The 23,188-nt window shown below is 43.3% G+C and overlaps 1 protein-coding gene across 1 annotated transcript in view; it reads left to right on the top strand.

Moving 5' to 3' along the window:
• Positions 1-20,967, top strand: part of LOC110498748 (FERM and PDZ domain-containing protein 2-like) — a 49,197-nt gene extending 28,230 nt beyond the window's left edge. Inside the window, exons 13-27 of the mRNA XM_090212496.1 lie at positions 1,024-1,183; positions 2,112-2,325; positions 4,073-4,170; positions 4,436-4,513; positions 4,634-4,741; positions 5,122-5,238; positions 5,656-5,834; positions 6,096-6,197; positions 9,662-9,755; positions 10,725-10,810; positions 15,224-15,425; positions 15,659-15,876; positions 16,368-16,434; positions 20,549-20,719; positions 20,828-20,967. Coding sequence (XP_090068622.1) covers positions 1,024-1,183; positions 2,112-2,325; positions 4,073-4,170; positions 4,436-4,513; positions 4,634-4,741; positions 5,122-5,238; positions 5,656-5,834; positions 6,096-6,197; positions 9,662-9,755; positions 10,725-10,810; positions 15,224-15,425; positions 15,659-15,876; positions 16,368-16,434; positions 20,549-20,586 — 1,761 coding nt within the window. The 3' untranslated portion in view covers positions 20,587-20,719; positions 20,828-20,967. The remainder of the gene's footprint in view (positions 1-1,023; positions 1,184-2,111; positions 2,326-4,072; positions 4,171-4,435; positions 4,514-4,633; positions 4,742-5,121; positions 5,239-5,655; positions 5,835-6,095; positions 6,198-9,661; positions 9,756-10,724; positions 10,811-15,223; positions 15,426-15,658; positions 15,877-16,367; positions 16,435-20,548; positions 20,720-20,827) is intronic.
• Positions 20,968-23,188: the final 2,221 nt, after the last annotated feature.

Raw genomic sequence — 23,188 nt, 5'->3', positions numbered from 1 at the left:
TGAGTTTGAAGGTCTTGAAATACATCCACAGGTACACCTCCAATTGACTCAAATTATGTCAATTAGCCTATCAGAAGCTTCTAATGCCATGACTTAATTTTCTGGAATTTTCCAAGCTGTTTAAAGGCACAGTCAACTTAGTGTATGTAAACTTCTGACCCACTGGAATTGTGATCCAGTGAATTATAAGTGAAATAATCTGTCTGTAAACAATTGTTGGAAAAATTACTTGTGTCATGCACAAAGTAGATGTCCTAACCAACTTGCCAAAACTATAGTTTGTTAACAAGAAATTTGTGGAGTGGTTGAAAAACTAGTTTTAATAACTCCAAACTAAGTGTATGTAAACTACCGACTTCAGCTGTACTTATGTAAATTGTCAATGTGGGGTATTGTGTTTAGATTGATGAGTAAATGTCTTATTTAATCCATTTGAGAATAAGGCTGTAATGTAACAAAATGTGTAAAAAGGGAAGAGGTCTGAATACTTTCCGGATGCATCTACTCACGACCACAGCTCTTAACACAGTCCAGTTCAATGTAAATGGCACAGATCCATATATGGTAACGGTCTATTTGCATATAGGCCTACTGCAACTCTGATTGGTCATGCTGCCGGTCTTTGTAGAGTAAGGGCTGAGTTGTTCTCAATAGAATCCTACTCCAATGCGTTCTGCCAACAACAAAATCTCTTGCATAGTTGGTTTTGTTTCAGTATGTTGCATTGAACGTTGTTAATATTGCGTTCATTCGATAGCAATTGCCACAGTAAAGGAAAACGTTGATAGTGTTAACAGGGAAAACTCTAGAAAGTTGAGTTCAATCTCATGCTTCTCTTCCTGGGCTGATAGTTCTTCCGGGAGGCAGTATAGGGGCTACTTCACGCTGGTGCGCAGCTTAGAGGAAACATGTTGCGTTTATTTTTGTTCAGTGTAGTTGAATATAAATATTTTATAAGCTGTTGTTTTTGTTGGCTTGTTATGTCTGTAAATGCCTTAACCGGTCCTCTCTGTCCTTCCACAGCGCCGTAAATTTGTCATCGAGAGCAGAGGGAGCAAGAAAAAACACACCTTAGTCACAGAGCGGTCCAAGACGGCCACGTACCTGTGCAACCTCTGTTCTGCCCAGCACAAGTTTCACAATGAGATGAACTCTCGCCAGCTCGGTCACAGTCTGGCCTCAGGTCAGAACCTTTCATGCCATCCTAACTGGTTTGGGGCCAAAAGTTTTTCCTGGTTTGGTAACAGTCAAGAAGAACTCCTGGCCCCATCCATAACTACTACTACTACTACTACTACTACTACTACATTCCTGTTAATACTATGCCAGAGACAGCTTGTTCTGATTTTATACAGTTTGTGTTCTGTTCTTGGTGAATCTTAGCCTGACTTTTTGCCAGACTCTTCAGCCATACAGCTAGCAAGCTATACACTGAGTGTACAAAACATTAGGGCCATCAACTCTTTCCAGGACATAGACTGGACCAGGTGAGTCCAGGTCAAAACTATGATCCATTATTGATTCACTTGTTAAATCCACTTCAAATCAGTGTAGATGAAGGGGAGGAGGCAGGTTAAAGAAGGATTTTTGAAGCCTAGAGACAATTGAGAGATGGATTGTGTAAGTGTGCCATTCAGAGAGTAAATTGGCAAGACAAAATATTTATATGAGTATGTATTGTCGTTGGCGCTAGGCGCAACAGTTTGAGTCGTCGAGAACTTGCAGCGCCGCTGGGTTTTACACGCTCAACAGTTTCCCGTGTGTATCAAGAATGGTCCACCACCCAAAAGACATCATGGGCCAGCATCCCTGTGGAACGCTTTCGACACCTCGTAGAGTGCATGCCCCGACGAATTGAGGCTGTTCTGAAGGCAAGAGGGGTGCATCTCAATATTAGTAAGGTGTTCCTAATGTTTTGTCCACTCAGTGTATATCCTGCTATTGTTCCACGTGGGCTCATTGACAGGCCAAACAGGGACATGTTGTGATTATAGTACAGTTATTAGAGCAATTTGCACACTTATTAGATCTACATTTACACCCATTTTGATTTCACTTTAGCCACTTTTGACCACCCATGGTTTGAACGTAAGAGCCCCTTCTCTTTCCAGAGGAGAGCATAGTGCAGTATGCGGCAGTGTGTCGGGCTCAGAACAGCCGTAGCCAGATGAACAGCCAGGTGAGCCGGTGCTCTGTCTCTGAGACCATACAGACAGACAGCGGTTTGACCACACCGCAGGGCGACTCCATGACCAAACTGTGCGATGACATTGCCGCCAAGATCGAGGCGCGGATCAAACAGCAGCGTGTCCTCCACGAGCAGGGGTAGGAGTGATGGAGAGCATGAAGTTCCCTTCCCTGTATTATATATATATATATACTGTACATACCTTTTCTTTCATTTCTTGCATCTTTTTAGTACCTTTTATACAGTGGCAAGAAAAAGTATGTGAACTACCTGGAATTACCTGGATTTATGCATAAATTGGTCATAAAATGTTATCTGATCTTCGTTTAAATCATAACACTGTCTGCTTAAACTAATAACACACAAGCAATTATACATTTTCATGTCTTTTTTTAACACGCCGTGTAAACATTCACAGTGCAGGGTGGAAAGAATCCCTTGGATTTAATAACTGGTTGACACTCCTTTGGCAGCAATAACCTCAACCAAATGTTTTCTGTAGTTGCGGATCAGACCTGCACAATGGTCAGGAGGACTTTTGCACCATTCCTCTTTTAGAAAACTGTTTCAATTCAGCAATATTCTTGGGATGTCTGGTGTGAACCGCTCTCTTGAGGTCATGCAACAGCATCTCAATCGGGTTGAGGTCAGGACTCTGACTGGGCCACTCCAGAAGGTGTATTTTCTTCTGTTGAAGCCATTCTGCTGTTGATTTACTTCTGTATTTTGGGTCATTGTCCTGTTGCATCACCCAACTTCTGGGTGATGTCCTGTTGAGCTTCAATTGGCGGACAGATAGGCTTACATTCTCCAGCAAAATGTCTAGATAAACTTGGGAAATCTGTCTGATAGCAAGCTGTCCAGGCCCTGAGGCAGCAAAGCAGCTCCAAGCCATGATGCTCCCTCCACCATACTTTACAGATGGGATGAGGTTTTGATGTTGGTGTGCTCTGCCTTTTTTTCTCCACACATAGAGTTGTGTGTTCCTTCCAAACAACTCACCTGTAATTTCATCTGTCCACATAGTTTTTTGCCAGTAGCGCTGTGGAACATCCAGGTGCACTTTTGCGATCTTCGGACGTGCAGCAATGGTTTTTTTGGACAGCAGTGGCTTCTTCTGTGGTGTCCTCCCACGAACACCATTCTTGTTTAGTGCTTTACATGTCATAGATTTGTCAACAGAGATGTTAGCATGTTCCAGAGATTTCTGTAAGTCATTTTAGCTGACACTCTAGGATTCTTCTTAACCTCATTGAGCATTCTGCGCTGTGCTCTTGCAGTCATCTTTGCAGGATGGCCACTCCTACGGAGAGTAGCAACAGTGCTGAACTTTCTCCATTTATAGACAATTTGTCTTACCGTGGACTGATGAACATCAAGGCTTAAAGAGATACTTTTGTAACCCTTTCCAGCTTTATGCAAGTCAACAATTCTATAATCTTAGTTCTTCTGAGATCTCTTTTGTTCGAGGCATTGTTCAATGCTTCCTGTGAATAGCAAACTCAAATTTTATGATAGGGCAGGGCAGCTCTAACCAAAATCTCCAATCTCGTCTCATTGATTGGACTCCAGGTTAGCTGACTCCTGACTCCAATTAGCTTTTGGAAAAGTCATTAGCCTAGGGGTTCACATATTTTCCAACCTACACTGTGAATGTTTAAATGATGTATTCAATATAGAGAAGAAAATACAATCATTTGTGTGTTATTAGCTTAAGCACACGGTGTTTGTCTATTGTTGTGACTTAGATGGAGATCAAATAACATTTTATGACCAATTTATGCAGAAATCCAGGTAATTCCAAAGGGTTCACCTACTTTTCCTTGCCACTGAATGTCTTTCATCGAATGTTTGTCATTTCATTTCTCCCTGTATCATTTCCAGCATAGGGAGACCATTGACTGGGAACCTGTCACCAGCCCTGTCTCGTGGGTCTGGGAAGTGTGGGTCTGAGGCACCCTCCATGTCTTCAGCAGCCAGAGGTATGGCTCGATTATCAGCTCCCAAGACAATTAAAACCTCATAACACTGTTGAATCAGGGACAGGATCAAGAGTCGGTGTTCCCCGGAAGCCTTCCAAAGCCAGGGCACCGCGAGGAGGACATCCTAGCAACCGCCATAGTAGCCTATCATTATCAGGAAGAGATGGCATACAGGCTTCTAACGAGGCAGCTGTGGTCGATGTATTTCGATACCAGGTAGCTGTGGTACTTCAGTCAATAGATGTTATTTTGTTGTGTTCAATAGATACCCCAACAAAGAGTGTCATACCAGAGAGAGAAGTCATTTGTGTGTCCTTAAAGAAAGACCCGAAGTTCGGCGTTGGTGAGTATACCGTTAACAGCATTTAGTCGTGTGTGTGTATATATACATTAAAGGACATGTTTTAGATTAGCACTACAATGAAAAGTCATTGTTTAAAAGGAAATCCTTTTATTTGTTCAGGTATTGTGATAGTTGGAGAAGACACGGTGGGGAAGTACGACCTGGGTATCTTCATAGCATCCATCGTGCCGGGGGGACCAGCGGATAAAGATGGCCGCATCAGACCAGGTCGGTGATCAGGCTTTTTTCCCCCCCAGGCTTCGCCTCACAAAACTCACACCGGATTATGACGTCTGGTCTGGCTACACAAAACTTGTGGATAATAGCCTTGCATGCCGGGTTTATAGGCTTTCTAAGCTCTTATGTGAGCTTTGTCTGTTGACACTCTGCTGGTTAATTAACAAAGACTAGGGGCCTTGTCTAGATACAACCCCCAGTCCCTTTTCTTATCCCCTGCTTTTATGACGTTTACAAATCTGAATTAATTGTATAGGGGCTAACGGTTGATTCCGGGCCAGGACTAAGTGGACACCAACAACAAGATTAGTCATATTTCAATGAAATATAAAAGTGAAACCTGATATATGAAATGCTATGTTCTCCCTCAGGTGGGCGTCTGATCTCTCTGAACCACACCAGTCTGGAGGGCATGACCTTCAGTGAGGCTGCAGAGGTCATGCAGAACAGCCCACGGGAGGTCACACTCATTGTGTCCCAGCCCAAAGGTACTGGATGTGTGTGTCTCTGCTCTGTTCACAGCTGGTTTAGTAATAAACTGTGTTTTTGAAGTAGACGTGAAACTTGCTGGCTTTTCAGCTAGACACTAGTTAGACCTCCAAATGCTTAATTAAGCTACTGGAATTTGAATTGTTTGTCATCTGTAGAACTTGACTACAGTACATACCACCAGAGGATGCTGGTGGAAGGAGCTATAGAAGGACGGGCTGGAATGAAGTAAATGAAACGGTATCAAACACGTCACATGTTTGACGCCGTTCCATTCCAGCCATTAAAATGAGCTCATCCTCCTATAGCTCCTCCCACCAGCTTCCTCTGATACATACTGTACGTGGCCAGAGGTTTCCATGACTTTCATTATTAGCTGATAATTCATCTGTTTGTTTTTTTTGTTTTTTTTACAGTTTCCTTGACACCCAACAGCGCGAGATCTCCGCTATTGAAGAACTACGAGTCCCAGACCACTTTGATGACTGATGTACACTCTGGGGAGGACGACCTGGATGAGATCGTGTCTGTCATGTTGACTCCAAAGACTGGCAGTAGACTGCAACTCCCTGACGTACGCATCCTCAATGCTCAGGTAACCAATGGCTACTGGATCATCTCCTCCGTGTTACAGACAATACTGTACATATCGCACGTGCTTAGATTCAGGAACAGTGAAGCCTTTTGTGTGATCGACAAGCGTTTAGATTTTGTACACAAGACTACGAACATTAGCAATCAACTCTACAGAATGTCCGTTAAATCTGATGAAAGAATACAAAAATACAATACAATACAGCCGTTCTCGTGAATTGCACCATTAATCATTAGCTCTTATCCCCTATACATTTTTCAGGATGGCTGCTCCAGGGCTCCTTCCATGAACTGCTTCAGGGGTGACGAGATATCTGTGCAGCTCAAGAAGAATGCTGGAGGAGGGTTAGGGATCAGTATCGCTGTGAGTTAACTCACCAACCCTGCTGTTTCACACCTAACTCCCTAGGACAACGCCAGTTATAGGCAAAGGGTGTATTTCCTGGTAGGCGGGAGAGGGATGGACCAACTGTAATTAAGTCTATGGGGTGTACAGATGAGTTGACCACACCTCTCTGGACAGGAAGTTAGCTGTCCTCTATGTCTCTGGGTAATCCTTCAGTCCCCTGGGGCTAATCACCTTGGAGAGGGAGGGCCTGCAGCTTAGAACCTGTCTGCCTACTGGACATTACAGTAGCCTACGGTAAAGCCCAGGTGTGTGTGTGTGTGTGTGTGTGTGTGTGTGTGTGTGTGTGTGTGAGACCCTGACCCGTTACCTAACAGCCTGTGACAGGTCAACCTCAACAGGCTATGTGAGTTACTCACCACTCACAAGGCAGGTAGTTGCAAGCTGTTGAGAGAGAGAGACTTAGGAGGTCGTTCCTTCTCTTGCTAGAACAAAAGATGTACATGTACCTACTGCCTACCGAGGAACCTGCAGTTTCTACTAGTGGAATCGCCATGTTCGTCAGTGGCAGACACTTGACTTTGAGCCCGAACCTCCACGTGGGGGAGCGACAAGAAAAGGATAAAAGAGGGCACTTTTCCCGGTGTAATCCACCCCCCTCATCAGAATTGTTCTAACTAAAACAGTAAAGCTGCATAATGCATTGTGATGTAATCATAATGTTGCTAGTTATCTAGTTGTGGCCATCTGGCTTCTGGGCTTACTACAAATTGTGGCTAGTTAGCAACAACATTAGTGCATCTTGCTAGTTAGCTAACATTAGCTATCTACAGCAGGCACAAGCCAAACGTAGCTTAAGAAATCTACTGCCATCTTGTGGTCTGGAGTATTTTAATGACGCTGATTGGCGGTTGATCTGTGCTATGAGAACAAGGATACTGACTTTTTGTTGGTGTGTCTTCTCATTATGCCTGGTCGGAATTCGGATGATGTGAAGGGGGACCAGGGATGAGAGCACACCCCACCACACGCCTGGTGTGTCTGTTGGCATTCTGTTTTTTTACCCCCTTCTTGTGATAAACAGAGTGTAAGATCTTGTAACCTGATAAAAATACGTTATTCCTTTTAATCATCCCTCTCATTTACAGTAGCAGCCTGAGTGTGGGGACTATAGATCTGAAAAAAATATGAGGTGTTAACTCTTTATGGTACATTGTCATTCATGTCAATTACATTTTAGTCATTTAGCAGACACTCTTATCCAGAGCGACTTACAGTTAGTGTATTTATCTTAAGTGTAAACGGCTCTCATCGAAAGGAGTGGACCAAAGCGCAGCGTGGAAAGTGTTCATGATATTTTTTTTTTTTTAAAACACTCAAACGTGAAAGCGAACCGTTCTGTCAGACACTACACTAAACAGAAAACAAGATCCCACAAAACCCAAACGGAAAATGACAACTTATATATGATCCCCAATCAGAGACAACGATAAACAGCTGCCTCTGATTGGGAACCACACGCGGCAAAAAACAAAGAAATAGAAAACATAGACTTTCCCACCCGAGTCACACCCTGACCTAACCAAACATAGAGAATAATAAGGATCTCTAAGGTCAGGGCGTGACATTAAGAAAACTAGGTGGGACAACCACATATCACAGGCATAGTAAGTACATTTTCCTCAATTAAGTAGTTAACACCAAAGTAGGAAAATAAAATACAAAATAAAATACAAAATAACATTACTGCTTTAGCAATTAGTCAGACATGCAAATGTTATTGATGGCGTATATTGATACAGTGCCTTGCGAAAGTATTCGGCCCCCTTGAACTTTGCGACCTTTTGCCACATTTCAGGCTTCAAACATAAAGATATAAAACTGTATTTTTTTGTGAAGAATCAACAACAAGTGGGACACAATCATGAAGTGGAACGACATTTATTGGATATTTCAAACTTTTTTAACAAATCAAAAACTGAAAAATTGGGCGTGCAAAATTATTCAGCCCCTTTACTTTTAGTGCAGCAAACTCTCTCCAGAAGTTCAGTGAGGATCTCTGAATGATCCAATGTTGACCTAAATGACTAATGATGATAAATACAATCCACCTGTGTGTAATCAAGTCTCCGTATAAATGCACCTGTACTGTGATAGTCTCAGAGGTCCGTCAAAAGCGCAGAGAGCATCATGAAGAACAAGGAACACACCAGGCAGGTCCGAGATACTGTTGTGAAGAAGTTTAAAGCCGGATTTGGATACAAAAAGATTTCCCAAGCTTTAAACATCCCAAGGAGCACTGTGCAAGCGATAATATTGAAATGGAAGGAGTATCAGACCACTGCAAATCTACCAAGACCTGGCCGTCCCTCTAAACTTTCAGCTCATACAAGGAGAAGACTGATCAGAGATGCAGCCAAGAGGCCCATGATCACTCTGGATGAACTGCAGAGATCTACAGCTGAGGTGGGAGACTGTCCATAGGACAACAATCAGTTGTATATTGCACAAATCTGGCCTTTATGGAAGAGTGGCAAGAAGAAAGCCATTTCTTAAAGATATCCATAAAAAGTGTTGTTTAAAGTTTGCCACAAGCCACCTGGGAGACACACCAAACATGTGGAAGAAGGTGCTCTGGTCAGATGAAACTAAAATTGAACTTTTTGGCAACAATGCAAAACGTTATGTTTGGCGTAAAAGCAACACAGCTCATCACCCTGAACACACACCATCCCCACTGTCAAACATGGTGGTGGCAGCATCATGGTTTGGGCCTGCTTTTCTTCAGCAGGGACAGGGAAGATGGTTAAAATTGATGGGAAGATGGATGGAGCCAAATACAGGACCATTCTGGAAGAAAACCTGATGGAGTCTGCAAAAGACCTGAGACTGGGACGGAGATTTGTCTTCCAACAAGACAATGATCCAAAACATAAAGCAAAATCTACAATGGAATGGTTCAAAAATAAACATATCCAGGTGTTAGAATGGCCAAGTCAAAGTCCAGACCTGAATCCAATCGAGAATCTGTGCAAAGAACTGAAAACTGCTGTTCACAAATCCAACCTCACTGAGCTCGAGCTGTTTTGCAAGGAGGAATGGGAAACAATTTCAGTCTCTCGATGTGCAAAACTGATAGAGACATACCCCAAGCGACTTACAGCTGTAATCGCAGCAAAAGGTGGCGCTACAAAGTATTAACTTAAGAGGGCTGAATAATTTTGCACGCCCAATTTTTCCGTTTTTGATTTGTTAAAAAAGTTTGAAATATCCAATAAATGTCGTTCCACTTCATGATTGTGTCCCACTTGTTGTTGTTTCTTCACAAAAAAATACAGTTTTATATATTTATGTTTGAAGCCTGAAATGTGGCAAAAGGTCGCAAAGTTCAAGGGGGCCGAATACTTTCGTAAGGCACTGTAAAGTTAAATTTCCACCGAGACTGTTATATGGATAATAACCTTGTGTTTCTGGTTTGTCAGTGTGGTGTGACCACAGGCCTGCGTCATGGCGGTGTTTTCATCAAAAGCCTAGTCTGTGGAGGGGCTGCTGAGCAAGATGGCCGCATCCAGTCAGGTGCAGTATAATCCTGAACAAGCTATATTATGTTACAGTGAAGCACCTGGAACAATAATGACACTAGAAGAGCATTACACTGGATTATTGCTGCACATATTGAATTTACACTGAACAAAAATATAAACACAACATGTAAAGTGTTGGTCCTCCTTTTCATGAGCTGATATAAAAGATCCCAGAAGTTTTACATACGCACAAAAAGTGTATTTCTCTCCAATTTTGTGCACAAATTTGTTTACATCCCTGTTAGTGAGCATTTCTCCTTTGCCAAAATAATACATCCACCTGACAGGTGTGGCATATCAAGAAGTTTATTATACATCATGATCATTACACAGGTGCACCTTGTACTGGGGACAATAAAAAGCGACTCTAAAATGTACAAGTTTTTCTCACAACACAATGCCACAGATGTCTCAAGTATTGAGGGAGAGTGCAATTGGTATGCTGACTGCAGGAATGTCCACCAGAGCTGTTGCCAGAGAATTTAATGTTAATTTCTCTACCATAAGCCACCTAAAACGTCGTTTCAGAGAATTTGTCAGTGCGTCCAACCGGCCTCACAACCGCAGACCACATGTATGGCATCGAGTGGGCAAGCGGTTTGCTGATGTCAATGTTGTGAACAGAGTGCCCCATGGTGGCGGTGGGGTTATGGTATGGGCAGGCATAAGCTAAGGACAAAGAACACAATTGCATTTTATCGATGGCAATTTGAATGCACAGAAATACCGTGATGAGATCCAGAGGCCTATTTTCTGCAAGGTATCATTGACCAACAGATGCATATCTGTCTTCCCAGTCATGTGAAATACATAGATTAGGGCCTTGACTGATTTCCTCAAATTAACTACAACTAAAATCTTTGAAATTGTTGCATGTTGTGTTTATATTTTTGTTCAGTATAGATTAGAGTGAGATGATGAATCGCAATGGTGTGTGCATATGTTTGTGCACATCTAACAGGTGACAGACTGCTGGAAGTGGATGGCATCAGGTTTCAAGGGTTCACACATCAGCAGGCTGTGGAATGTCTGGCGAAAACAGGAGAGGTAAAGGAACATCAATATCTCAGCTGCAACCAGGACAGGGCCACACCATCAAAGCTTTGCTTCTGCATTGGCCTTCAACTGAACTGTGTATAAAAAAATATAAGTGTGAACACTAACATTTTAACATGTTCTGATTATGTGCCATCTTGTCTTATGTAATGTGTATGTATATTGTAACAAAATGGTGACTGTCCAGTTGGTCCAGGCATGCACATACTGTTTCGTGTCTTGAAGGCAGCCAGCTCAGTATGGTTTCCCTCTGAGGTCTTTGTAAGGCTGAAGTGGCCTTCCCCCACCAACCCATGGACAGCTCTGAGGGCATGGGCACGCATAGAACAAGGCACCAGCCGCTGCCATACCACAGAGTTGTGTGTTGGTTCACTCCATCTTCGAAACAGCAACCCATATGAATGGGTTGTCTCACTGCGAATAGTAGGCCTTGGCTTTAGAGCACAGCGGTGAGACTCTGTTCCAGGCAGGCCGCAGGTTGGTCTCCAACCAGCCCCGAACAGTTGCCAATATTGGGTCACCTTCCTGCTCCCTCTTCAAGTCTTGGTCATTCCAGGTCTCCAAGGGAGCTGAGCTCCTGTCTGCTGCCTGAATTTCAGGGCAGGAGACCATCCTTTTGTTCCAAGTGTGGGCAGTGTTTACAGTCTTCCTCTTCACACGGCCGGCGAGACAACGCATCAGCATTTGTGTGGAGACGACTAGCCCGGTGCTGTATCTGGTAGTCTCACTCCTGTAGCTCTTCTATCCAACGAGACACCTGGACCTGTGGTTCTTGGAAGTTGAGGAGCCAGGTGAGTGAGGCATGGTCAGTACGAAGGAGGAACTGGCTCCCGTAGAGGTAGAGTTGACCACAACAACTCTCAGCGGGTGACACAGTAGTTAACCTCGGCACGGTTGAGGTTCCGACTGTAGAAGGCCACCACCTGTTACCCATCCAGCCCCTCCTACAAAAGAACAGCCTCAATGCCTACATACCTTGCATCTTTGTCCATGATGAATGGGTGCTGGATGTTGGGGTATCAGGACTGGAGCCTTGGTAAGGTCCTCCCGCAGTTCAGCGAATGCAGCAGCGCAGTTCTAATCCCAATTGAACCGCTGGTCCTTGTTTGTATGGCGGTGTAGAGGGCTGGCTAATGTTGCAAAGTTATTGATGATCCTTTGGTAGTAATAAGCTAGACCAGCAAAGCTTCTCATCTCCAGTGCTGAACCGACACCACCTTGGCTGGGACAGTTGCGACTCAGTCTGCAATGACTTGGCTTAGGAACTTGACCTACCGCTGAGGTAGGTGACACTTCTTGGGGTGGAGCTCGAGTCGTGCCTGTCGGATGGCAAGTGGAACCTCACGCAGATTCGCCAGAGATCCCTGGAAGTTTTCTGCATGCACATGGAGGTCATCCAGGTAGACCACACACTTGTTGCGGGGGATTGTGGCCAGCATTTGCTCCATAAGACGCTTGAAGGTTGGCGGAGCATTGCAGAGCCCAAAGGGTATCACGGTAAACTGCCACGGTCCTTGTCCAATCGAGAAGGAGGTCTTTGGCCTGGCTTCAAGGGCTCCACTTGCCAATAACCACTGCGGAGATCAAGAGAACTGAACCACAGTGACCCTATGATGGGGAGGGGATAGGAATCCTTCCTGGTCGCATAGTTCAGCTGCCTGTAGCCTGCACCAAACTGCTATGAGCCATTGTAGCTCCCTTCAGTAACCACAAGCACAACCGTTCCTTGATTTTAACTGGCGGCTTTATTCTGTAGTTTTAGTCAGAATTATCACCTTCCGTGAGAACTATAAAGTAAATGAAAAATAGAGTTAAACACACTCTTACAACCTCCTTATCTTACGAGGGACTTATTAGCTTGGTATAACTCTGAAGTGCTTACATACATAACAGTTTAACCGGCGCTATAACAGTATCATATTAAACACATGAATAAAGGAAAAATACCTCATTGGCTGCTTATTACAGAAGAGAGGAAATCAAACTTCACACTTATTATTCCTGGCATGAATTCACACTTCATCCCAACATACACGCTGCAACCTTGATGAACTACACCCGATGACATGAAAACTTAGCTAACACAGCGCAGGATTGCCTTCCCTCCAAAAGTGTGTTTCTACAATAAGGATCCCCGTTACAACAGTATTACCTACGTAGTTCTGCTTGTCTTATTATTTCCCCCGCACAGCAGACACGTAAACAATTCAAACAAAAGACAACAACATAACCTCTAAGTCTAACTGTCAGCTACACTCCCACCAATCACCGGTGATTTCTGTGAAAGGGGTATGCAGGTTTCTTGATCGGCTTCCAGGAGGGTGACTGTCTTATGGATGGGCCTCTCCAGATAGGTGGGTTTGGTGATGCGTTTACCTCTCTCATCTTCGGTTGAGTCGCTGATCAGTAACTTGAATCTTCTCACCCGGCCATCCTGTCCCGGGTACACATCTGTAACCTTTGCCAATTTCCACTGGTTGCGTGGTGCAGTATCAACTTGCAAGATGACAATGTCATTAATCCTTGCGTTTCTTCTGTCTTTATTCCATTTCTGTCAGTGTTGATTGTTCTGAGGTATGAGCACTCTCCATAACATGAGGTACTAGCGTCGGAGAAGTGATGGAGCTCATAACTCTGCACCTCCTTGAAACTTGATGGCAAGTAGCCTCGTTGGATCCTTACTTCAGACAAGTTTTGTAGACCTCGGAGCCAGAATTCCCACTGGGAACGTAGGTCATCTGGAAGGGGGTCATCCCAGTTGATTTTGTCACGACACATCCGCTGCAAGATCTGCTTCCCTGCCAGGACAAAGGGTGCCACAAACCCAAGCGGATCATATACAGAGGCTACTGTAGACGACACTCCTCTTCTTGTGAGTGGGTGTTCCTTGACAACTACTCTAAACTGGAACTCGTCTGATGCGACACACCACAGTACACCAAGCGCTCTCTCCATGTGTGGTTCACCCAGAGCCATATCCAGGTTTTTGGCACCCTCAGCGCGTTCTTCCTTGGGAATTGTGGCTATAACTTCCTTGCTGTTAGAGATAAACTTGTGCAACCGAAGTTTGCCGATGCTGCAAAGCTCTCTTGCTTCTTTCACCAGCTGGGCCGCTTCAGCTTCAGACGATACGCTCGTCAACCCATCATCAACATAAAAGTTCCTTTCTATGAACTGGATAGACTTCTCGCTGAAGCTTCCTCGTACTTGTTTGAGACCATAGTTGGCGCAACCAGGAGATGAAGCTGCGCCGAACAAGTGGACCTTCATACTATACACTGAGGGTTGAGACTTTAGATCTCCGTTCTCCCACCAAAGGAACCGTAGATAATCTTGGTCTTCTGCTTTCCCATGAAACTGGTGGAACTTGCGCTCTACGTCACACATGATTGCAACTGGACCCTTACGAAAACGACAAAGGACGCCCAGCAATGTGTTTGTCAACTCTGGACCGGTAAGGAGATGGTTATTCAAGGACGTCTCTCGAAACTTAGCTGACCAGTCAAAGACGACTCGTATCTTCCCAGGCTTTTGTGGGTGATAAACCCCATGGTGCGGGATGTACCATGCTGGATGCTTGTTAATTTCCTCTTTGGAGACCTTCTCAGCATCTCCACAAGCTATGGTCTCTTCCATGAATGATGTGTAGTCCTTGTAGTACTGCTTGTCTCTCCTTAGCCTCCTTTCCAGGCACTTGAGTCGGTGAACTGCATATGTTTTATTGTTCGGCATGTTGGGTCTTTCTTCCTTAAACGGCAGCGGCATGTCATAATCTCCATTGTCCTCCTCATGAGGTCGCTAGGTGTTGGGTTAAGGTCTCTACAAGGTCAAGCATTAAGCATTTGTGACAGCCCGTCCCAACGGGGGCTTATGTCGAAAAAATCATAAATGTTTTGTTTTTTTACAGATTACAAAAAAATCGGTCTCCAAAATGGTGTGTCATACACTGTGATTGGAAGAAGCATGGGAAAATGATGCTGCTTTAAACATTTATAAACTTGTTTTCCCACTTAGGAGACAAGTAGGAGAGAATGACATTGAAAGATTTTGTTGAGTGCTTGAGAGCTCTTCTTTGTTTACACCCTTTCAGCATCGTTCACACCCTCTTAAGCCATAGACCCACCCATCTATTTAAGAATTCACATTTAAATGCATAGCAAGCAGTCAGCATGGTCAACCGCTCCATTATCTCAGCCAATCATGGCTAGCCAGGAAGGATCCTGTCTTTATCCCTGTATAGCTCAGTGCTTTCTCCTTGGCTAAACTAGGCTCATAATTTAACATTTGTATTCATATTTATGGACCACACACAAGTTTTGAAATGAAGGTACATGAAAGTTCATCAGCCTCCGTTGGGCTGGCATATCACATTGTTTGTCTTCATTTAACCCTTTCCTGTCCTAGGTGGTGACCATGGTCTTGGAGAGGGAGAACCTGACCCTGCCCAGGGTGTCTCCGAGCCCAGACACAGGGAGCAGTCTCCTGGGGAGCAGCCTGTCTCCCCGGAGTGCCCACCTGGACATCACCCAGATGAGGAACAACAGCTGCCCCGCCATCATCACCCCCTTCTTCGTCAGGCCCAAGGACTACAGTTTTGTGTCTGACAGTAAGGGAAATATCATTGACAAGGAAGCTTAAGTGTAAGGGAACACTGGCACTTCGAGGGATTGACCTCCGAAGCAAGGTTATCATTGTCCATGAGTTTACACTGGGTGATGTTGCATGATTTCTAATCCGTCCCTTAGAGCAGGTTTTCCCAAACTCAGTCCTGGATCCACCGTCCAAGCCTCCAAGGTGAACTCAGACACACTTCAATCCCCTAACCCCTCCACCCTACAGATAACACTCTGGAGGTGACCTTGAAGAAGAGCCAGAATGGCTTGGGCTTCAGCTTCCTGGTCCCTGAGCTCAACCCCTCAAAAGGAGACTCAGGCAGTAGTCTTGTCCGGATCAAGAAGCTTTTCCCTGGCCAGCCAGCGGAGGAGAGTGGGCGGATCCAGGAGGGTGACGTCATCCTGGCAGTCAATGGAGAACCGCTGAAGGGATTGTCCTACCAGGTAAATATTGACGTAGACCGATGTGACATAATATGACTGTACAATTGTAGCTACAACTGTGAGTTAGAATACTGTATATGGGGGGTGGGTGGGTTTGTGTTAATCTGAGCATAGGAAGACCGATAATTGCGACAATTTAGTGTGAGAGAGAGGGGTTTTGTTTCACTCAATGTGATTGGTTTGTTCAATAGCTCTTTACCACCATTATCTCTGATCATTTTCTTGCATTATGGGTTACATCAAGCCAATTGGGAGACAATAACTTGGTTATTAACAGTCAATCGTATTGTGGTAAGTCCAAGAGTACTTAGATTCAGTGTACCTCATTAACACACGGATGGGATTAATAAGTGAAGATCTAACAATGTGCAGTGTACAAAGCCCTTCTCAGTGGCCAGCTCCTTAGTCTATCTCTGGTCTATCTTTCCCATAATGACTTAATTGCCTGGCTGTAGATGACAGTGAGTGACTGTTCTCTCTATGGCCTGTAGAGGGTGGTAATGCTGCTGAGAGGCTCTCCTCCTGAAGTCCGGTTGTCTCTGTGCCGTCCTGCTCCAGGTAAATACACATCTGGACAGGGCAGATAACGTAATCCAATTAAAATGTTTACGCAATTTTTTTGCATTTATGAGAAAATTTTATCTTTCACATTAAAAAGTCCAATGCAGTTGTTTTTACCACAATATCAAATAATTTCTGGGTAACAATTTACTACCTTACTGTGACTGTTTTGAATTAAAATGGTCAAAAACAAACAAAAATATATATATTTTTTTGCAAAAAGCTCTTTCTCAAGCAAGAATTCTTTGTGATTGGTCCTAACGTTTACAAAACCCCACCCATGCAAAACAAGCTGAAATGTGAGGCTGTCTTTGCAAACAGCTCTTACCTTAAATGGGTATTGTCATCATTTTCACAATTTCACAGTATTATTCCAATGTGGGAATATACAGGCAACTGTCAAAATAAAGGAAACACCAACATGAAATGTCTTAATAGGACGTTAGGCCACCATAAGCCAACACAGCATCCATGCACCTTGCCATCGAATCTAAAAGTGTCTGGAACTCTACTGGAAGGACGTGACAACATTCCATCATTTGGTGTTGGAAAACGCTGTCTCAGGCAACGCTCCAGAATCTTCCATAAGTGTTCACTTGGGTTTAGATCTGCTGATTAAGACGGCCATGGCGTATGGTTTACATCGTTTTCATGCTCATCATACTATTCGGTGACTACTTGTGCCGTGTGGATGGGAACATTGTCATCCTATGGGGGGTTTAGCCAGGGTAGCCAAAATAATGGCAAAAAAAAATGATCTGCTCAGCATTTCTATATACTGAACAAAAATATAAACGCAACATGCAACATTTTCAAGGATTTTACTGAGTTCAAATCAAAAATCGAATCAAATCAAATTTTATTTGTCACATACACATGGTTAGCAGATGTTAATGCAAGTGTAGCGAAATGCTTGTGCTTCTAGTTCCGACAATGCAGTAATAACCAACAAGTAATCTAGCTAACAATTCCAAAACTACTACCTTATAGACACAAGTGTAAGGGGATAAAGAATATGTACATAAAGATATATGAATGAGTGATGGTACAGAGCGGCATAGGCAAGATACAGTAGATGGTATTGAGTGCAGTATATACATATGAGATTAGTATGTAAACAAAGTGGCATAGTTAAAGTGGCTAGTGATACATGTATTACATAAAGATGCAGTAGATGATATAGAGTACAGTATATACGTATACATATGAGATGAATAATGTAGGGTATCTAAACATTATATTAGGTAGCATTGTTTAAAGTGGCTAGTGATATATTTTACATAATTTCCCATCAATTCCCATTATTAAAATGGCTGGAGTTGAGTCAGTGTGTTGGCAGCAGCCACTCAATGTTAGTGGTGGCTGTTTAACAGTCTGATGGCCTTGAGATAGAAGCTGTTTTTCAGTCTCTCGGTCCCAGCTTTGATGCACCTGTACTGACCTCGCCTTCTGGATGATAGCGGGGTGAACAGGCAGTGGCTCGGGTGGTTTTTGTCCTTGATGATCTTTATGGCCTTCCTGTGACATCGGGTGGTGTAGGTGTCCTGTCATAGAAGGAAATCAGTCAATTGAAATAAATTCATTAGGTCCTAACCTATGGATTTCACATGACTGGGCATCGGTACAGCCATGGGTGGGCCTTGGAGGGCATAGGCCCACCCACTTGGGAGCCAGGGCCACCCACAGCCAATCAGAATACGTTTTTTTCCCACAAAAGGGCTTTATTACAGACAGAAATACTCCACAGCCCTCCACTCTCCTCAGACTATCCTGCAAGTGAAAAATAAAGATGGAGGTCCTGGACCGGCGTGGTAACACGTGGTCTGTGGTTGGGAGGCTGGTTGGATGTACTGCCAAATTCTCTATAAACGACGTTGGAGGCGTTTTGGGCATTCCTGCAGTCAGCATGCCAATTGCACGCTCCCTCTAAACTTGATACATCTGTGGCATTGTGTTGTGTGACAAAACTGGACATTTTAGAGTGGCCTTTTGTTGTCCCCAGCACAAGGTGCACCTGAGTAATGATCGTGCTGTTTAATCAACTTCTTGATATGCCACACCTGTCAGGTGTATAGAGGATCTTGGCAAAGGACAAATGTTCACCAACAGGGATATGCATACATTTGTGCATACAATTTGAGAGAAATAAGCTTTTTGTGTTTATGGAACATTTCTGGGATCTTTTATTTCAGCTCATGAAAAATGGGACTAACGCTTTACAAGTTGTGTTTATATTTCTGTTCAGTATACACGATCCTAAGCGTGATGGGATGTTAATTACTTAATTAACTCAGGAACCACACCTGTCTGGAACCACCTGCTTTCAATAAACTTTGTATTCCAAAAAGTAATTGTTTCCAGTATGTTGTCAGGAACCTGTATACAGTGCCTTCAGAAAGTATTCAGACCCCTTGACTTTTTACACGTTTGATTACGTTACAGCCTTATTCTAAAATGGATTCAACAAAAATGAATCCTCTGCAATCTACCCACAATACCCCATAACGACAAAGCGAAAACAGGTTTTTAGAAATGTTTGCAAATGTTTTAAATGTAAAAAACAGATACCTTTTTCACATAAGTATTCAAAACATTTGCTATGAGACTCGAAATTGAGCTCAGGTGTTTATTATGCTTTAAGACATTTCTACAACATGATTGGAGTCCACCTGTGGTAAATTCAATATATTGGATATTATTCTGAAAGGCACACACCTTTCTATATAAGGTCCCACAGTTGACAGTGCATGTCAGAGCCAAAACCAAGCAATGAGGTTGAAGGGATTTTCCGTAGAGCTCCGAGACAGGATTGTGTCGAGGCAAAGATCTGGGGAAGGGTACCAAAACATTTTTGCAGGATTGAATATCCCCAAGAACACAGTGGCCTCCATTATAAAATGGAGAAGTTTGAAACCACCAAGACTCTTCCTAGAGCTGGCCACCCAGCCAAACTGAGCAAACGGAGAGAAGGACTGGTCAGGGAGATGACCAAGAACCCGATGGTCACTCTGACAGAGCTCTAGAGTTCCTCTGTGGAAATGGGAGAACCTTCCAGAAGGACAACCATCTCTGCAGGAATCCACCAATCACGCTTTTATGGTAGAGTGGCCAGACGGAAGCCACTCCTCAGTAAAAGGCACATGACAGCCCGCTTGGAGTTTGCCAAAAGGCACCTAAAGTACTCTCCGACCATGAGAAACAAGATTCTCTGGTCAGATGAAAAACAGAACTCTTTGGCCTGAATGTCAAGCGTCATGTCTGGAGGAAACCTGGCACTATCACTACGGTGAAGAATGGTGGTTGCAGCATCATGCTGTGGGAATGTTTTTCAGTGGCAAGGACCGGGAGACTAGTCAGGATCGAGGCAAAGATGAACGGCACAAAGTACAGAGATATCCTTGATGAAAACCTGCTCCAGAGTGCTCTGGACCTCAGACTGGGGTGAAGGTTCAACTTCCAACAAGACAACGACCCTAAGCACACAGCCAAGACAACGCAGGAGTGGCTTCTGGACACGTCTCTGAATGTCCTTGAGTGGCCGACCCAGAGCCCGGACTTGAACCTGATCGAACATCTCTGGAGAAACGTGAAAATAGCTGTGCAACAACGCTCCCAATTCAACTTGACAGAGCTTGAGAGGACCTGCAGAGAAGAATGGGAGACACTCCTCAAATACAGGTGTGCCAAGCTTGTAGCATCATATCCAAGAAGACCCGATGCTGTAATCGCTGCCAAAGGTGCTTCAACAAAGTACTGAGCAAAGGGGCTGAATACTTATGTAAATGTGATATTTAAATGTTTTTTATAAATTAGCAAAAAATTCTAAACATGTTTTTGCTTTTTCATTATGGGGTTTTGGGTGAAGATTGAGGGGGGGAAAAAAACAATTGAATCAAATTTGGAATAAGGCTGTAACGTAACAAAATGTGGAAAAAGTCAAGGGGTCTGAATACTTTCCGAAGGCTTTGTATACTGTAAAACACTGTAAAACCCTGTTTATGACCGCGCTGCCTCTTTAATAAAGTTGCCTTTTTATTCCTTGGCCATAATATCAAACTGCATGTATTTGTATTGTATCCTTCCTTTTCCTTCCATTTTGATCTCTTCCAAGGAATTCTGCCTCCCATTGAAACATTGCTTAGCACCTGAGTGATGTAACATCACAGTACGTGAGCACCAATGGAAGTTCAGGAATATACTTCTTGAGAGACAGACAGGAGATGTTCAAGGAGCAGGACAAGTGGAGATCTGTCCAGAGGAAAGGGCAGGACAGGTGGAGACGGTCAGTACCAGCACTACAAGATGTATCTCAAGATACCTCATAATGTCAGATTCTGTTTTAAAGACTGCAAAAATTTGACCTGAATAATTGTGAAATTTGCATTTTCAGCATCACTGCATTCAATGAGTCAGAGGTGTTGCGTGAGTCCCCCGGCAGACAAGAACCAACTGTGTTAAGCAGGAGGCGCTGCTTAGGGCAACTCGTGAAGTGATGAAAATGCTAAATGATGGAAATCTCTTTTTATTTAGGTAAGTAGGAGTTAGTTCAAATCAAATCATTTTTTACATGCGCCGAATACAACAGTGAAATGCTTACTTACAAGCCCTTTACCAACAATGCAGTTTTAAGAAAATATAACAAATAGTTAAAGAGCAACAGTAAAATAACAGTTGTGAGGCAATATACAGGGGGTACCTGTGTATATATACAGTACCAGTCAAAAGTTTGGACACCTACTCATTCAAGGGTTTTTCTTTATTTTTACTATGTTCTACTTTGTCGAAAAATAGTGAAGACATCACAACTATGAAATAACACATATGGAATCATGTAGTAACCAAAAAAGTGTTTAAAAAAATCAAACTAGATTACAGCTTTTTGATTCTTTGAAGTAGCCACCCGTTGATGACAAGCTTTGCATACTCTTGGCATTCTCTCAACCAGTTTTACCAGTTTTACCTTACAATAGCCTGGAGGTGTGTTGGGTCATTGTCCTTTGTTTTAAACAAATTATAGTCCCACAAAGCGCAAACCAGATGGGATAGTGTATCGCTGCAGAATGCTGTGGTAACCATGCTGGTTAAGTGTGCCTTGAACTCTAAATAAATCACTGACAGTATCACCAGCAAAACACCATCACACCTCCTCCATGTGGGAACTACACATGCAGAGATGATCTTTTCACTTACTTGTCTCACAAAGACATGGCGGTTGGAACCAAACATTTCCAATTTGGACTCATCAGACCAAAGGACAGATTTCCATCGGTCTAATGTCCATTGCTTGTGTTTCTTGGCCCAAGCAAGTTTCTTCTTATTATTGGTGTCGTTTAGTAGTGAGTTCTTTGCAGCAATTCAACCATGAAGGCCTGATTCACGCAGTCTCCTCTGGACAGTTGATGTTGAGATGTGTCTGTTACTTGAACTCTGTGAAGCATTTATTTTGGCTGCAATCTGAGGTGCAGTTAACTCTAATGAACTCTTGGTCTTCCTTTCCTGTGGCAGTCCTCATGAGAACCAGTTTCATCATAGTGCTTGATGGCTTTTGCGACTGCACTTGAAGAAACGTTCAAAGTTCTTGAAATTTTCAGCATTGACTGACCTTCACGTCTTAAAGTAATGATGGACTGTCATTTCTCCTTACTTATTTGAGCTGCTCTTGCCATAATATGGACTTGGTATTTTACCAAATACCACCCCTACCTTGTCACAACACAACTGATTGGCTCAAAATCATTTAAATTAGCTTTTAAAAAGGCACACCTATTATTTGAAACGTGTTCCGGGTGACTACCTCATGAAGCTTGTTGAGAGAATGCCAAGATTGTGCAAAGCTTGTCATCAAGGCAAAGGGTGGCTACTTTGAAGAATCTCAAATCTAAAATATACTTTTATTTGTTTTTTTTGGTTACAATATTCCAAATGTCTTATTTCATAGTTTTATTCTACAATCTAGAAAATAGTAACATTAAAGAAAACCCCTTGAATGAGGTGGTGTGTCCAAACTTTTGAATGGTACTCTATATTCAGATCAAGTCAATGGCTTTTTCTCTTTTCCTAGATTATTTTGAGTACCAGGAGAGGCAAAACCCTTCCAGAAAAAACCACATGTAGCTTCATGTTATCACATGTTGCTTTACTTGTTGTCACATGTTATCACATTAACTTCCCATAAGATGAAAATGTGTTTTTTGGAACACTTCATGTGTTCACGTTAAATGAATGTGGTTTTTCCGTAAGGGAAGATGTGGTTGGACTGGGGCAGTGGAGTTCTACAGTGTTAACCACTGACAACAAGGAGCGCTCTATTACACAAGCTCAAGTGGATTGAAGGTCAGGGGAATTTATTAATCATGGCTTTGTGAACTGTACGGTTTTGCCTGATGCGGATTTGGTTTCAGTTCTGTGGTCAGTGGCACAGAAAGACAGACAGGATGTACCGCGTACAAAGAGAGAAAGGGTACACGGTTGAAGCGCTATGGTCACATAGGGAGGCCTGATAAAGAAAGAGTACGTAACCACAGTCCTGCTTTAAATAACACCTCAATGTTCTGTCCTGCACAGTTCAGTTTATCCCCCTAATAGTGTTTGTGAGTGGAGATCAGGTGAAGTCCTGTACTTAGGGCAATACATCACATTCATTTAAGGTTAAACAGAACAGAGCTCTTACAGAGTGCTACCAGGCAGAGAAAGACTGCCGATCACAACTAGCAATTCACATGTCCAGTTAAAGCATACTAGTTAAATGGAT

The sequence above is a fragment of the Oncorhynchus mykiss genome, chromosome 20, assembly GCF_057628025.1.
Source record: "Oncorhynchus mykiss isolate SJ-2025 chromosome 20, ASM5762802v1, whole genome shotgun sequence".
Taxonomy (NCBI): Eukaryota; Metazoa; Chordata; class Actinopteri; order Salmoniformes; family Salmonidae; genus Oncorhynchus; species Oncorhynchus mykiss.
This window is presented reverse-complemented; position numbering and strand designations above follow the sequence as displayed.